This window comes from Sporobolomyces salmoneus, assembly GCF_050403485.1.
Source record: "Sporobolomyces salmoneus JCM6883 DNA, S_salmoneus_JCM6883_v1_ctg2, whole genome shotgun sequence".
Classification (NCBI taxonomy): Eukaryota; Fungi; Basidiomycota; class Microbotryomycetes; order Sporidiobolales; family Sporidiobolaceae; genus Sporobolomyces; species Sporobolomyces salmoneus.
This window is the reverse complement of record NW_027481161.1, coordinates 442,899-458,593: the sequence shown is the minus strand read 5'-3', so window position 1 is coordinate 458,593 and position 15,695 is coordinate 442,899. Positions and strand designations below refer to the sequence as shown.

At 50.7% G+C, this 15,695-nt stretch overlaps 5 protein-coding genes across 5 annotated transcripts; 3 read left to right on the top strand and 2 right to left on the bottom strand.

The window, feature by feature from the left end:
• Positions 1 to 282: 282 nt before the first annotated feature.
• Positions 283 to 3,676, bottom strand: JCM6883_003690 (uncharacterized protein; the record flags this gene model as incomplete). Its single annotated transcript, XM_076628661.1, has 9 exons — positions 283 to 1,482; positions 1,551 to 1,573; positions 1,634 to 2,286; positions 2,354 to 2,493; positions 2,565 to 2,748; positions 2,814 to 2,971; positions 3,094 to 3,229; positions 3,313 to 3,539; positions 3,626 to 3,676. The coding sequence occupies 9 exons, from the start codon at positions 3,674 to 3,676 to the stop codon at positions 283 to 285; spliced, it is 2,772 nt and encodes a 923-aa protein (XP_076491397.1).
• Positions 3,677 to 4,468: 792 nt separating this feature from the next.
• Positions 4,469 to 5,045, bottom strand: JCM6883_003689 (60S ribosomal protein L14; the record flags this gene model as incomplete). The annotated part of the gene is made up of 3 exons (XM_076628660.1): positions 4,469 to 4,501; positions 4,596 to 4,865; positions 4,929 to 5,045. 3 exons carry the CDS (start codon positions 5,043 to 5,045, stop codon positions 4,469 to 4,471), a joined length of 420 nt encoding a protein of 139 aa, XP_076491396.1.
• A 1,179-nt stretch (positions 5,046 to 6,224) lies between these two features.
• On the top strand, positions 6,225 to 8,510 carry JCM6883_003688 (uncharacterized protein; the record flags this gene model as incomplete). The annotated part of the gene is made up of 11 exons (XM_076628659.1): positions 6,225 to 6,396; positions 6,534 to 6,598; positions 6,681 to 6,736; positions 6,814 to 6,844; positions 6,913 to 7,008; positions 7,079 to 7,150; positions 7,222 to 7,275; positions 7,349 to 7,523; positions 7,594 to 7,745; positions 7,811 to 8,101; positions 8,181 to 8,510. The coding sequence occupies 11 exons, from the start codon at positions 6,225 to 6,227 to the stop codon at positions 8,508 to 8,510; spliced, it is 1,494 nt and encodes a 497-aa protein (XP_076491395.1).
• An 894-nt stretch (positions 8,511 to 9,404) lies between these two features.
• On the top strand, positions 9,405 to 11,969 carry JCM6883_003687 (MFS transporter; the record flags this gene model as incomplete). The annotated part of the gene is made up of 11 exons (XM_076628658.1): positions 9,405 to 9,662; positions 9,739 to 9,909; positions 9,981 to 10,105; positions 10,171 to 10,536; positions 10,607 to 10,831; positions 10,895 to 10,912; positions 10,975 to 11,088; positions 11,167 to 11,326; positions 11,395 to 11,518; positions 11,575 to 11,718; positions 11,842 to 11,969. The coding sequence occupies 11 exons, from the start codon at positions 9,405 to 9,407 to the stop codon at positions 11,967 to 11,969; spliced, it is 1,833 nt and encodes a 610-aa protein (XP_076491394.1).
• A 707-nt stretch (positions 11,970 to 12,676) lies between these two features.
• Positions 12,677 to 15,191, top strand: JCM6883_003686 (potassium channel family protein; the record flags this gene model as incomplete). Its single annotated transcript, XM_076628657.1, has 9 exons — positions 12,677 to 12,834; positions 12,921 to 13,364; positions 13,482 to 13,588; positions 13,648 to 14,045; positions 14,121 to 14,293; positions 14,361 to 14,437; positions 14,509 to 14,844; positions 14,908 to 14,976; positions 15,046 to 15,191. The coding sequence occupies 9 exons, from the start codon at positions 12,677 to 12,679 to the stop codon at positions 15,189 to 15,191; spliced, it is 1,908 nt and encodes a 635-aa protein (XP_076491393.1).
• Positions 15,192 to 15,695: the final 504 nt, after the last annotated feature.

The window sequence follows — 15,695 nt, the reverse complement described above, 5'->3', positions numbered from 1 at the left end:
TCTCGCTCTCGCAATCTCCTGCAAGTTCGGATTGGCAATCTCTCCCGTCGCGATTCGCTCGGACTGGTCGGAGAAAAAGGAAAAAAGTTGCAACATTACGAGCGAGAGAGAGAGAGAGGGAGAGTGAGGAAGAAACAAGAGCTAGAGAGAGAGGGAGCAAAAGTGCTAGTGATACAAACAAAGAGAACAACGACATTAAGTGAGCGAGGGTGAATACGAGAAAAACGAGAGAGTGAGAGCGAGAGAGAGAGAGAGGTCAAATACGAAAGGACGGGAAACGGTTTAACGAGTCCCCTCATCGTCCGATCCATCGCGAGACGGCATCCTCGAACTACCAGCCGACAAACCACTAACGAGGTCGTCTCTCCTCCTCCGCAAGAGGTGTTTCGCATCTACGAATTGAGCCCCAGTTGGAGCGGGGAGAGATCCTGCAGATCCCGAACGAGCTTTCTTGACTACGTCTTCGATGGGAGGGGCCGAAGAAGGTCGATACGAACGTTCTTCGTCGCTGAGAGCACGGGTGAGAGGGGTCGCAGCAGTCGAGGAGGAGGGGAGGGGGACGGTGCTAGTTGGGCGAAGTTCTAGGGAGGGAGAAGAGGGCGAATGTTTCGACGCGGAAGTCGAATGGTACTTGTCGAGGAGGGCTCGTTCAACCGGAGTGACGAGGTGAGTGTGAATCGAAGAAGTTTGTTCGGAGGAAGCTTGAGCTTGAGTCGGGAAGAAACCGTTACGAGTCGGAGAGGTAGGGTTTGAAGCGACTCGGACTCCGGGATAGCCAGGTGCGGGAGATGCTGTTCTAGAGACGTTCGAAGATCCACGACGATTTCTTGGTGTGAAGGAGAGAACTTCCTCTTCGTCGGAATCGACGACCGCCGAATCAGAAGGGTGAAGACTTTTGCCGTTGGCGACGGGAGGGACGGAAGAAGAGGGTGAGGACGTGACAGCCTCGGTCGTCGGAGGGGTGACTTCAGTTTGAGGTAGAGGAACGATAGTCGAAGTCGAATCCGTCGATGAGCTATGAACTCCCAGTCCGTATTTTTCCCTCTTGATCGTATCCTTCTCGAACGCATCCTCGATCCAATTCCCCATCATCTGAATGACCTTTTCCGCAGCCGGTAAAAGCGCGACCATCTGCAAATAACCATGACTCCATCCTTCGATGATACTACTTTGAACCCAATCCTCCTCGTTCTCATCGAGAATCGGATCTCGACTTGCGGGAGAACCAGACATTCGAAGTCGTTCTCCGTGTCGAAGTTCTTTCCCGAGGAGTTCCATCTTGCGAGATTCTTTCGCTTCTCGTAATTTCCCGGCGAAGATGACCGTGTCGTCGACGAAAGGATCTCGTTCACCACAGGAGAGGTAGACGGGAGGGAACTGGTGAAGAAGGTGAGGAGGGGTGAAGATAGGAGAGATGTGGTAGTCGGAGTGAAGGTCGGGAGAGTTGAGCGGACCGATGTAGAGGAGAGCCATCGCTCGACACTGTGCGCAGCAACTCCGGGAAATACAGTCAGCCAAACTGCTTAGCTGTACCACGGAAAGCCACGTACCATAGAGGGAGAGATGATTCGATCTAGAGAACTTGAGACGACTAAGCTCGAGCGGAAGAGCGCGAAGGAAGAGAAGAGCTCACCATTGAAGAACGCTGTTCGACTCGTCATTGCCAACCTCGTGTTCTCAAGCACGGCTTCCTTCTTATCAGTGCCGTTCATTTTCGATCCAACGTCCTTCTCGACCTGTTTCTCCAATTCTTCCTGTCCCTCTCCATAATTCCACCACAAAATCCTCTCATTAACGCTCTTCTCCCTCTCATCCGTCACCGTAACCTGTTCCAATTCGTTCGAATCGTCTTCTTCCCCAGCACTGACACTCCCATTCCCATTCCCTAAATGTTGTCTCATCGAAGCGAAAGATTTACTGCCCGGTAAATTCGAAACTAACCCTCTCCCCCAACTTCCAGTTCGATTCCTCTTCCTCCTCTGTACGACCGGTCGCTTGCGTTCACTACCTTCGATACGAGGTTCGAGGTCTTGGACGACACTCAAGGGGGATCGATGTTCGAGGTGAGATTTCTGTTTGAGGAGAGTTTGAACGTCGGGATGAGATTCGGAACGAAGGACTTGGAGGTCGGATGCGGGCATCCAGGACGTGAAGTGGAACGAGAGGGCGGCGTAGGCGTAGATGAGAGCGACGGGGAGAGGAGGAGCAGGAGGTGAGGAGGAAGAGGAAGGACCGCCGCGAGTTTCGAGAAGCTTGACGAGCATTGCTGTTCCGATATTCGCGCCGCTACAGGTGTCATGGGTGCGTCAGCGTGCCTTTCCAGTTGTCACTGGATTGGAGGGAGAATGCTCACGCCGAATCTCCAGTCAAAACGACCCGTAAGTCTCGTTTTCCGTTGAGGTTCATCCCGATACATTTCCCTTTTGTCGAATGAAGTAACGAATAAGCATCATACATCTCGTCGATTGCGAACGGATACGGGTATTCAGGAGCCTAAATATCGAGAGCGTTCAAGATCATCAACTATCTCGGCAGAAAAGAGATCGATTGAAATCCAAGCTCACCTTTCCATAATCGAAACTCAAAACCGGTCTCCCAGTCTGTTTAGCCCACCTCAAGAGTCGCTCGGCGTGATGTTCCGGGTCCATACAGATGAAACCGCCCCCGGGAATATCAAAGATCAAATCCGATTCTTTCGCTAAACTCGTTTCGTCGCCCGAGTAGAAAAGGTAGGCCGTCAAAGGTTTCCTATCGCAAGACGCTCGTTCAAGCACTGATACGTGACGTACGAGTGAAAGAAAGAGAGTACTCACGTGTATTTTGAACCGGAAGGACGAGGTAAGAAGAGTTTCTTTGTAATTTCGAGTTTGGGTCGATCTTTGCGAGTGAAGAATTTGATGTACGGATTCGAAGTTTTCTCCCAGGTTGTTCTTAGCATTTCGACTGTGCAGATTGCTCGGTATTTACGTAGCTGGAAAACAAACGACGAAAGCAAGTGATCAGTTTTCATTCTGACCTTTCTCCTCAAACACGGTTTCCTCGGTCCAGGTGGAGGAAGGAAGAGGGAAGGTAGGAGAAGAGATGTCTGCTCACCTTCTCGTCCGCCTCGTTCGCAAACAACAAGTAATAACCCGTGCAGAGTAACGAAAAGATATCTCTCAACCATTTCCACTTTATCTGACCTGCCGTTGCGAACCCTGCATCCAAAGCCGTCACGATCCAAGTAGCTCTATATCTCTCTCATTCATCTCATCAGCATCAGTCCCGCCGATCACGACACCAGAGGAAGGGTTTCGCGAGATGTTTACTGACCGATAATAATCCCTCGAATACAACCTCGCCAAAGGTTCCGGCGCCTGTAACCCCAACAATACATCTCCATGTCTCAAAGCATACAAGACGGTCAAAGTCGAGAGGATGATCTGCCATGGTGTGAAGCGGGAGAGTTTCGCGTTGAGTCGACGGAGGTAGAGGAATCGAGGACCTCGTTGCGAGGTGAACGCTATGCGGGAGATCCAGAAGAGGAGGACGAGGAATACCTACAGGAGTCAATCGAGGTTAGCATGCGGTGGGAGAGAGAGAAGAGGAAGTGGGGAGAATCGACTCGAGGGAGGGTTGAACTAACTTGAGAACGACGCCAGGAAGGGGAAGGCCTTCCGGCTATTTGATCTAGCATTGAGCGAACCTCAGACTAAGAGCGGATCGGTGTTGTCGAAAGTAGAAAGCGAAAGGAAAGGAAGAGGAACAACTCCGAATCGAATTTCCGCAAACCCAAAAGTTCGACGTGAAATAGCTCTCGAATTTGTCGCTTTCCCTCGTACGCTCGCTGGACCCCGAGGCTCAAGGCGCTGTCACGGCGCTGGTGCTCAATCTGCGCTCGCCTTACAAGCGTTGAATGACTACGATTTTCCACTTTTCCGAATTCACTTCACAACCAAGTCAGCTGCACTTCCACCCAGCTCGCTTACCACCGAACGATGATGTCGTCCCACCTCGAGTCATGAGCAGCTCACCAAAAAAGAACGGTAAAGGTTTTGGTTGTTTCCGAACAGCAGTCACGAAATTTTTTCAAAAACAAAATGAAAGAAAAAACCCAGTTTCTACCACTCATTAGTCAAGGGATCGAGATCGAAGAAGAGAGGAAGGAGTTCCCCAACCTTATTCTTACTTCCAACTTCAAACCACCAGATCCCATCTCGCGAAACCACCAAAATTGACCGTTTTTCTCATTCCAACTATCCTTCCCCGGCAGTCCCATAATCCGTTTAACTGGTTCTGAGATTGCCGAGAGGTTGTTGGGTCGAAATAGTATCGAGAGAGAGAAAGAGTCGAGACTGGAGAGTTTGGAGAAAAGGGAAAAGGCGGAAGAAAGAGAGAGAGGAATCGAAATCGGAAGGGAGGGCGGAAAAGAGGAGGAAAGGATCAAGAAGAGGAGCGCTTATAGTCGAGAGGAGGGGGAAGGTAGATTTTAAGCGGACTTCTTGGCCTTGGCAGCAGCAGCCTGTTTCACACAGAATAGAGAGAGAGAGAGAAACAGGAAGAAGAGTTCAGTCAACCGGAAACCTTTTCCCTCGAATTCCGCATAAGAGACTCACTTGAACCAAACGTCTGCGTTGCTTCTTGAGGAGCATGACGTTGAATCGATCGAAATCGGTCAAGTTCCTCCTCTGTTCGGTCGACTTGCGCTTTTGGGCCCACGCCGATTGTTCCCATTTCGCGACAACCTCGGAAGCGTCAAACACCTTCTTGACGGTCGAAGTACCCGCGGCACGGGGCAACTTCTTGAGGACGTAAGGGGTGAGGACGAGTCGTCGGTAAGTGAACGATTGGCGGGGGACACCAGTCGAGGGACCGTCGATGAGAGCCTACAATCCCGATTAACTGGTCAGTTCAAGCTAACGAACAAGCTGGAAGTTATGAAGCCTTACACGGTTGTGGTCAATGATCTCGACGATGGTTGCGAGCTTTCCGGCGCAAGGTCCGTCGTTAACGAGAACGACGCGACCGACCTCGACGTAACGCTTGAAAGTGGTATCCGAGGACATGGCTACTTGCGACCAACCAAACGAGAGGCAGGAGAGAGTCAGTTCAATGGAACAGAGTGAGAGTGGAAGACAAACTGTTCCAAAGTCCATCGAATTCTCATCCTCCCTCGTCTCTGAGCCATAAGTTCTCCCTGTAATCTAATCTTAAATTCCCTCTATATCATTCTGTCATACAGTCTGCGGGAACGAGGGGATGGGTCGAGTTGATGCAAGTTTTTTTCACTCGGAGACGAGGCGAGTTTGAGTCGATCAATCGAGGGCTGAGAGTGTTTCGGCGGGTCGCTTTGGATTGTACTGGCTATTCGTAGACCCTTGAAAGTCTAACGTACGGGGTGGATTGGCTGTCGGAGGTGATCAACAGAGGGAGAATCGAAAGTCTTCGATTTCCTCCTCTTTCCTCTCTCTCTCTCCACTTCTCCATCTTCGACTTCGCCGACATAGACTCGCTCAGCATTGCAACTCAAGCTTGATACACCTGAGGGAGGAAACACAGCACTCGAACGAGTCCCCTTCACTGTGTGCAACTCGGCTCCCTCGATTCCACCTCTCGGTCTGTCGTGTCGTTGCTCCAGCCCTTCATTACGACCCGACACCAGTCTTGTACATCGAAGAACATCCCTACCCACCATACAGCTTTCAGCATCTCGCGAACTTGCGCAATTTCAGAACGTTTCCCTCTCTCACGGCCCCCGGAATCAGTATTCTCCGTCCCCAATCGAGAAGTCGAGTAGCCAGGTCGCTTGATGAGCGGTTAGGGTCAGGGCAGACGGTGAAGCGAGGATGAAATCGTCGAGATGGAAGGATGGAATTCGTTGAGTTGTCCCGAAGTTCATGGTTCACAGGCGTCCTTCTTCGCCTTTCCAGCAATGTAAAATTCGTACAAAGTTACTTCCTCGGGTGTGAATTTGCGAGTACGTGCTATCTCGTCGGTAGCCCTGTGATGGCGGAGATTCCGAAACGAAACTTGAATCAACTTTTCCCTTTTCGCGAATGCTTCTCCCTCGCGCGACTTATGCTTCTTGAGCGAGCGCGTGACTTCAGACGGTGTGAGCGAGGATGAAGACCCTTCACGAATCGAATCCGCCCCCGAGAGGACCCCGCGTCGCTACAAGCTTTCTCTCGAATCATCGCGAGTTTACAGTAACTTTCTCCCTTCTTCACTTCACTCGCTTCGCCGCTATGGCCTACCAACATCAGCCAGTACCTCAGCCTCAAGGACAACATTACATGCAACAGCCACAGCAGCAAAAACAACCCGATATCCACGCGGTTCCTCGAGTTGCGTTCCCCGTCTTGAGTGAACCTTTCCTCGTCGATTCAAACTATGAATTCGTCAAAGAATTAGGTCAAGGTAAGCCTCTACTCTCTCATTTCGTGCCCTGTTAGCGCTGGAGGGGAGGTCTGCTCTTCTGATGACCAGGAGGCGGTGCGCTGAGGCCTTTCCTTCCCCTTCTTCTTGACTGACGATTCGTGTCTCTCTCTCTATAGGTGCATACGGTGTAGTTTGTTCAGCGAAGAATAAGCTAACAGGGGATTCAATCGCAATCAAAAAAGTGAGCCAACTTCCCTTTCTCTCTCTGTCCTATGACTCGGAAGTGGGCACGGGAGCTGACTCGAAGTCTTGCGGATGGAAAGGTTACGAAAGTGTTCCAGAAGAAGATCTTGACGAAACGTGCTTTGAGGGAATTGAAGTGAGTTTTCCCTTTCTCCTCCTTCGATTCTCAGTTTTCAATTCGGTTTCGCTGACTCGAGTCGCGTCCCTGCTCAGACTGTTACATCATTTCCGAGGACACAAGAATGTCGGTCTTTCCATATCGTAAGCTCTTTCGGAGAGCAAGGGACTTACGCATGCTCGAAATTCCGACAGATCACTTGCTTGTACGATTTAGACCTCGTCGACCCGATCGGGTTCGACTCGGTGTACCTCTACGAAGAATGTATGGAAGCCGATCTGCACGCTATCGTGAGTTTCTCTCTCCCTTGTCACTCTGGCTGTCAAGCGAGAGAACGATTCACACATCGCATTTTGTTAGATTCGTTCGGGTCAACCACTCTCGGACGCTCATTTCCAGAGTTTCATCTATCAAACCTTATGTGGATTGAAGGTGAGAGGAGATCCCTTCTATTCGTGCGACGTTCTGATCGCTGAATGAGGTAAATCGCCCAATCTCACCAGTATATTCACTCGGCTCACGTTTTACATCGAGATTTGAAACCTGGAAACTTACTCGTCTGTCCCGCTTCCTCTACTTGCTTCTTGCCTCGCCTGACACGAGCTGACTGTGCGTCTCGCTCTGGAACAGGTCAACGCCGATTGCGAATTGAAGATTTGCGATTTCGGATTAGCTCGAGGGTTCGATCAAGATGCGGCGCAAGCGACTGCAGCAGGTCAACAAGGGTTCATGACGGAGTACGTCGCGACGAGATGGTATAGGGCTCCGGAGATCATGTTGAGTTTCGCAAATTACACGACTGCTAGTGAGAATCTCAGTCTTCTCATCTATTCTCGCAAAGATGAGGATGCTGACAGTTTCACTTGAAACGATAGTCGATATTTGGTCGGTAGGTTGCGTGTTGGCGGAATTGTTGGGAGGTCGACCGATTTTCAAAGGAAAAGATTATATCGATCAACTGAACATCGTCTTACACTTCTTGGGTACTCCTTCTGACAAGACTCTTAGGAGAGTCGGTTCACCACGAGTACGTACTCTCCCTCTTCAATCTCGAAGAAATCAAGCTCACGAAGAACTCGTTATTTCTCCTAGGCTCAAGATTACATCCGTTCGCTCCCTTACAAACCCGGGGTCCCCTTTGCTCAACTCTACCCTTCGGCGAACCCTCTCGCTCTCGACCTCCTCTCGAAACTACTCGCGTTCGATCCTCACGAACGAATTTCGTGTCAAGACGCTCTCGTTCACCCGTACTTGAGCGTATGGCACGAACCTGCCGACGAACCCGAATGTAGGGAGAAGTTTGATTTTGGGTTCGAGCGGGAAGATTCGATAGAAGGGATGAGACAATTGATCGTTGAGGAAGTTGAAAGTTTCAGAAGAATGGTCAGTACAGAAACCTTCTCTCGTTAGCCTTTCTTGCTACCCGATAAAGTCGCTAATGTCGAAGGGACCGTATGGACAGGTTCGACCATCTCTGCCACCTCTCGCCCCTCCTCCTCAACAACCACCTCAAACTTTCGTTCATTCACATTCTCACGCTTCTTACGGCTACCAGTCGCAACCTCCTCCTCAAACACAATCGCAATCGCAACTTCCATCTCATATGTCGTCGCATCCACCTCCGATCCCTTCAAGGGAAGAGATTCTCGCTTCGCCTCGAACTCAGGAAGATTATCGACAGAGAGTTTTCCAGCGCGAAGGAGACGAGTATGATGGAATGGGAGCTGGAGCTGGACAGGAAGAGATCCCGGGAAACGAGTTGGAGAGAGAATTGAGGTTTGGGAGGAACTAAGGGGTTTCGACGGTGAGCGGAAGTTGCTCGTAGGTAACTTCGGACAGTTTTCGAGGCTTCGGTACTCTAGAGGGTTAGAAGAAGTCGTGGTTGGTGAATGGACACTTTGCAAGGGAATGTATCAGAATTCTCATCGAGGACAGTCGCAGAGGGAGAAACGCCAGAGGCTGGGAAAAAACCAATTCAGTCGACTCGTTGCCTTGGTCAACGCTCAATCATCGCTTACTCAATCGGGATTACGTTACTGTTCAATACATGGAATGGAGCGAGGCACTCATATATGGGTTGAAGCGGGGCCAGATTGGAACAGTTCTCCAGGCTCCGAGGCGGCCTCGAGACTCGTTCAAATTTTCGTCATAATTTTCGCGAGCGAGCTTCTTTCTCTTCTCCTAAGCCACCTCAGCTGTACTGTAGGCTGACAAGTAGTCGGATGGTGAAGGAAGCGAGAAGCAATTAGTTAAGAGTTAAATAGTATTCGTACGAGAGCGAAGGGGAAGCGATCGATTTTTGACTTGCGAGCCAGCTTCTTCTTCCACCCTCACGCGACCAACTGTCAAAACGTTACGAAGCGAACTAGTCGTACACATGCCATGGCCAACTTCCAAGCTCGACAGAAGCGAATGATCTCATAGGTTTCAAACGACTGGCCGAGAAGCGGAGGAGAGATAATGGAGAACCAGTGGAGTTCGAACTGGAGAATCGATGCGAGGGTTTCTGCGTCAAAGCCTCCCCAACCTTTGGAGCTTGCCTAGTTCGGGGTTAAAGAACTCTCTTACTCCTCCTCCCCTCTCTCTCTCCCTTCTTTCTCCTCTTCCCTTTTTGCCCTCCGCGTCGGACGGATCTCCAAACTTGACTTCCGACTTCGCAACCAAACTGAAAAGTCTCTAGTTCAACATGCCCGGTCTCAAACCGACAACTATCAACGCTTCGTTCTTCCCCGAGGCAGACGACGAAGGAAGGATCGAAAACACGGGAGGAGGAGTTGGAACTCAATCGAAAAAATCGAAATGGCCTCTCAAGCGAGGCAAGAGTGCCACTGGAGGCAAGGTGTTCAGGGATCTCGGGGAAGAAGGGGAGGATAGACAGACGACTCCTCCTTCAACTCAACCTTCGACGCGCCGTTCTTCGGTCACTCGCGTCGGAGACCATTCGGTATGTCTCTTTTCTTGCTGTTTCTGCTTGCCACAAGCTCTTTTGACACTGTAGCTGATCTGTTCGCCTCACACAGGACGATGAGAAGAGTGGCAAGACTAAGGAAGATGAGGAAAAGTTGAGGGAGGCGGAGGAGAAGGGAACTCTCCCGGACGATCTCGATCCTCGCAAGATTCAACTAGTTCATTTCGAACCGGGAGACCCAGAGAACCCTATGAACTGGCCCAAGTCGAAGAAGTGGATGATTGTGAGTGAACCTCCCATCGCTCGAGAACTCCTTCATTCGCGTCTGACATTTTCGAACGAACTTGCTCGCAGACTTTCCTCCTGTGTATGATGACCTGCTTCATCGGTCTTTCGACTACTGCATTCTCGAGTGGTATCCCGACAATGACCGAAGAGTTCGGTGTCATTAACGTCGTCGGTCAAATCGGAATGTTCACGTACGTTTTGGTTTCACTCGAAACAACTTCAACTCGAACTCATGCCATCTCTTCATTCTGTCTAGCTTCAACGCCGCTTGCGCCGTCGCTCCTCTCTTCCTTGCTCCCTTCTGTGAACTCGTCGGTCGACGAGAAGTCTTCCTTTCCGCCTACGCCTGTTTCGTTCTCATCTTCATCCTCCTCTCGGAAGGAACCAACATTACCTGCGAGATTGTCGGACGTCTCCTCTCTGGTGTTTTCGGATCTTGCGGAACGATTTTGGTCGGTGGAACTCTCGCCGATATCTGGAACACGAAGGATCGATCGATGCCCATGTCGTGCTTCACTTTCGTCGCCATCTTCGGTACCGTCGCCGCTCCTCTTTACTGTGGCTTCATCGATGAAACCCTCGGATGGAGGTGGATTCAACGGATTCACTTGTTCGCGAATGCGTGAGTCCCTACGGCTCTCTCCCTTTCCTCGCGGTGTCACTGACTCTCTTCCGTCTGTTCGTGGTGATAGTGGTCTCCTCGTCGCTGAAGTTCTCCTCCTCCGTGAAACTCGTGGAGCTAAGATTCTCGCTCGTCGTGCCGCTCGCATGAGGAAAGAAACTGGCAAGAATAACATCCGTGCTCCTATCGAACTCGAGAACGAGAACGTCAAGGATCTTCTCAAGACCGCCCTCACTCGTTCCGTCATCTTGCTCGTCAAGGAACCTGTCGTCCTCTCTTTCGGTTTATGGATTGCGTGAGTTTGTCTCTTCTGCAGTCGTGACTTCGATATCGAGCTGACCGTATTGTGTTGCGATAGCTACGCCTGGGGTATCACGTAGGTCTCCGCAAGCACTGTTCTGATCCTGTGAGCCAAATGCTGACTTTAGCGGACTTTAGTTTCCTCTTCCTTTCGGCTATTCCTCTCTGCTTCCAGAACAACCACGGCTGGAGTGAAGGTATCGGAGGTCTTCCTTACATCGCCCTCATCATCGGTTGCTTCCTCGGATTCGGGTTCGTTCTGTTCTCTCTCTCGCATCAATTCATCTCTCAACTTAGTGACTGATCCCTCTCTGTCTCTCCCTCTCACAGAACTTCTCGATGGACCGACTCGATCTACAACAGGAAGCGTGACGAGAACGGAGGAGTACCTATTCCTGAATACCGACTCCTTGGAGCGATGTACTTCGCTTGGCTCCTTCCCGCTGGTCTCTTCATCTTCTCTTTCACTCAATACGGCTTCGTCCACTGGGTATGTCTCGCGTCGTATTTTGTCGTCCAAACGAACAACAGCTAACATGGGCCTTTTCTTGTTTTCAGATTGCTCCCATTATTTCGCTCGTTCCCATCCTCCTCGGTATCTACCACGTGTTCAACTGTGTATACAACTACACCGCCGATGCCTACGGAGAGTACTCCTCGAGCGCCATCGCTGGTCAAGGATGTGAGTTCAAAATCTTGCTAATTTTGCATTTTGGCTTCCGCTGACTCCCCTCTCAGTCCTCCGTAACATGTTCGGAGCTTCTACGCCTCTATTTGCTAATTATATGTTTACGCGAATGGGTTATCAATACGCTGGTCTGCTCCTCTCGCTGGTCGCCTGTCTCGCGATCCCGCTCCCCTACGTTCTTTTCATTTATGGAGGTAAGTCTGCTTCAAATTTCCCTATTTCGCTCCTTAGACCTTTAACGGGCCACCCTCCGAAGATGCACGTCGACGAGGCATACGGATGGAAGCGTACTGACCGGATTCTTTTACGATTCGCAGAAAAAATCCGCGCAAAGTCGAAGTACGCCTCGGACGGTTCCGATCTGGAAGAAGAACGAGTCGACGATACCCTCGAGAAGCGACCCTCTTATAGTCCCGAAGCCGCTCACACTGCCGCTGCCCCCTAAGCTCGAAGGAAGAAGCAATTTTTCTTTTCCCTTTTCTCATTAATTCTCACCCTCCTTTTCGTTCCCTTCGCATCATCGCTTCGTACATAGAGCTTCCCACCACACATCATAGACATATCACGCCTCTTCCCTCGTGCTCGTCGTTCATCCAGGGTTATCAGATGTAAAATAGAAGATTATGTTTTTAGTTCGCATTTCTCGCAATTCTACTTCTTCTACGGTATCCTGCATATGCCTCGAGACGATCTCTGGTGTCTCCCAGGGAGCATCTGTCTGTAAGCAGCGAGCGAGCGATCGAGTGTATTACGCCCGGACCCTTCGAATTTTGATTCTACCGGTGTCAGCTCACGTCGACCTTGCGACAAGCCAGATACAGAATGAACGGGACGAACGAAAAACTCACTCTCCAAATTCTGCGTCATCTGCTGCACGTGAATTGGATTTTGAAACCATTTCGGCCCCTTCATCTCATTTTCATTCTCCCTCCCTCACAATCAATCCGAGTCTCCAACAAACGACTGAAAACGCTTATATTACACCTATACACTACTACGACGCAGCGAAGAGGCTGTACGAGGCGGCTGAGGGGCCAGACGACTTGGTGATTCAACAGCGAGTTCGACCCTCTCTCATCGACACGAGCAAGGCGTGAGCTGACCCGATGATGCTTCTGCCTTCTAGACATGCCTCACTTCAGTCTTGCGCTCATGCATGGGCCACAACCTCAGCACTATCGAACGAAATCCGAGATTCGAAGGAACCACGGCAAAGTCAAATGGCAGAAGCATAGAACGTTCAGTCTGGTAGCGCAGATGCTCGCTCCTCTGAGCACGTTGTTCTGTATACCCGCCCTCTCGGAACACTGGTACGTCAAGTTGCGAAAACGTTTTCTTCTGCAACTTCCGTGACCTTTCGCACTCTGACTCTTGGGCAGATCACCTCGTTTGACAGGTATATTCGAACCGGTCCAGGCGGAGTTATTGTCGAATCTCGACCAGATCCGCCTCTCATCATCGCCGCAGGTGCGATTCTGCTCGTGCTTTCCGTATTTTCGAACTTTTCAATCCTTCTTCGCCTGCTCGACACCCACTGTCGATTGTTCACCTTCAGTACCCTCTCGATCCTCCTCATACATATCATCCTCGCTCTCGTCACTGTGACGATCTTCGCAGTTCAACATGCTCATCCCGACGGGTATTCTCTCTCGACCGCGTTTTGGCTCACCGTAGTCAGCGCGAGTATCGAGTTGAGCATCGGAGTATCCCTCTTGATCGACGGGTTTCGTAGTCGGTGGTATTCGAGAGGAGGGAATGGGCTCACGGGAGAGCAACGATCCCTCGTGCTCGTTTTCAATTTCTTCGTCCTTCAACTCATCATTGGAGCGATTTGCTACCGGTAAGTGGGCGCTTCTCGAGTTCTACTCCGTACGACCCGTGAAGCCGAGTAGAAGGAGGAGCCCGCACCGTGTACGGAACAAAAGGACGAGAGCTGATTCTCTTCGAGTTCACTCAGGTACCTACTCGTCGACGCTAGCTTTGTCGACGCGATCTACTTCGTAACACAGAACGTTTTGACGGTGGGGTTCGGGGATGTCCTGCCATATTCTGCTGGAGCACGAGGTGAGTAATTCCGGTCTCTCGTGTCAAGTCCCAAAACTGATCCATGTCGTTTGCCTTAGCCTTCACGATTGTGTTCCTCACTTTCGGTATCGTCAACTATGCGATTCTTCTCGCCTTCGTTCGATCTACCGCTTTGGAGGCTGCCAAGGAGCGATACAAAGCACGGGAACGACGGACTCTCGAAAGGATCAAAACGCGGCATTCGACCATTCTCACGCACCATTCAAAGTGGACAGCGTTCTTCATCTATTTGACCTGTGGACTCTATCATCCTAAACACGAGGAGGATTCGGAAGAGTCGCCATCTTCTTCGGAGAATCGATCGGTAACATCAGACTCGGAGACTCGATCCACGCACAAGGAGAAACGATCCAATCGACGCAAGAAGAAGAGGTACGCGTACGAGGAGAAGATTGAACAGTTGAACCGGGACCAACGTGTCGAGTTTCGAGCTCAGGTGAGTCACCTCGTTTTCGCACTACTCCGAGTGAAGGAGTATAACGGCTGACGCATGCTTCCAAGCACTATGCAGCTCGTTGTGGCGATGATTGGAGTTCTCCTTACCTGGTTGCTTGGGGCCCTCATTTTCACCCGTCTCGAAGGGTGGTCTTACTGGATCGCGTTCTACTTCTGCTACATATCTTCGAGTTCGCTGGGTCTGGGAGACTTCTCTCCAGGCTCGCAAGCCGGTCGCGCCTTTTGGTGGTCAGTCCTCTTTCCGCCTTCTACTTTCTCCCGACCTGAAGCTGATGACTTCCGATAACGACGGTAGTGTCTGGGCTCTAGTGGCAGCAGGATTCCTCACTATCTTCTTCTCGATACTAGCCGATGAGTACAGCCAGCTCAACAGTACGACTGCATCTCTCCCCTTGTCTCTGCAGATTTTCACTGACTTTTCTTTCTCTTCACCTCACACAAAGAGGAAACTTTCTCGCGAAACATTGTTGGGAGGTTCTACAAGCCTAAAGGGAAGCTTGGCGATCAACCACCTGATCGATTACGGCCCTCGCCAAGGAGACAGCTTTCTCGTCGATCCGAAACCACCTCGACGAGCGTTTCTCGGGACATCAAGAATGGAGCACACATCGAGCTCGTCGAGAAGGGCACACTGGAAGAGCAAGAAGAGATAGGGCCGGAGGCAAAGAAGGAGAAGGTGAACGAGCTTCTGAAAGGAATTCGCCTGCATCTTCAGCATCTCGCGACGAGGGATTCCTCGGATACTGGAGTCGTAGATACGGTCGTTCGGAACATAATGGGTTTGTCGCCTCTTTCTCACGTGCACGTTCTCCTCAGCTTTGACTGATATTTGAGTCGTTCAGATGAGGACTCGTTCAAAATTCGGAATCGAGAGCTGGTTGAGCAAGACAAGGGTCTCAAAGAGTTTATTTGTGAGTGACGGCATCGTATCCTCTGTCTTACAGAAGCGCTAAATGCTGACTACCATCACCCGTCGGTAGATCTTCGCAATCTTTTGAGCGCTTTCGACGAGCTCGAGACGTTGCTGCAAGATGAAAATGTGACGGAGGCAAAAGACACCAGTTCGATGTCACATCAAGCAGAACACACGCTCGATCCGGGTCATGCTAACGACGAGAAGACCTGACGCCTCGAAGAGAAGAACAATAACTCGGAGTTGGGTATTCAAGTTATCATTGTTGTCTGTATTTCTTTAGGTTTGCATGCCCATCGATTGTCTTTACTAAGGAACGCATCATTAGCTTCTACTTTGTCTTTGTGACACGAATGACTCGAGTAAGACCAGCACGCGCTTCGTGCTATGCTCGACGAGTTAGAATCGCTCCCAAAAACCATCGCTCAGAAAGAGAACGACCGATCACAAGGCCTCGAGGTCGAAAGGTAGGGATGTTCTTCGGCCAGCGCTACGATCATCTTGTATGTGGTTTGCTGTTGTGTCTATCCTCCGCTCTGCTGATGTGATCCTCTTCGTCGAGCGCCTCGCTTGAAAGTGGCCCCGAAATCGATTCGAGAGCGCTTCTGAGAGTTCTCGCTCCCCCGCCGAACCTCTCCTGAGCGATGCGATACAACAAGAGTAAGAGGTAAGCTGCGAGAAAAACGGGTATAGATTGCAAAGGGGGGAATAAGTCGA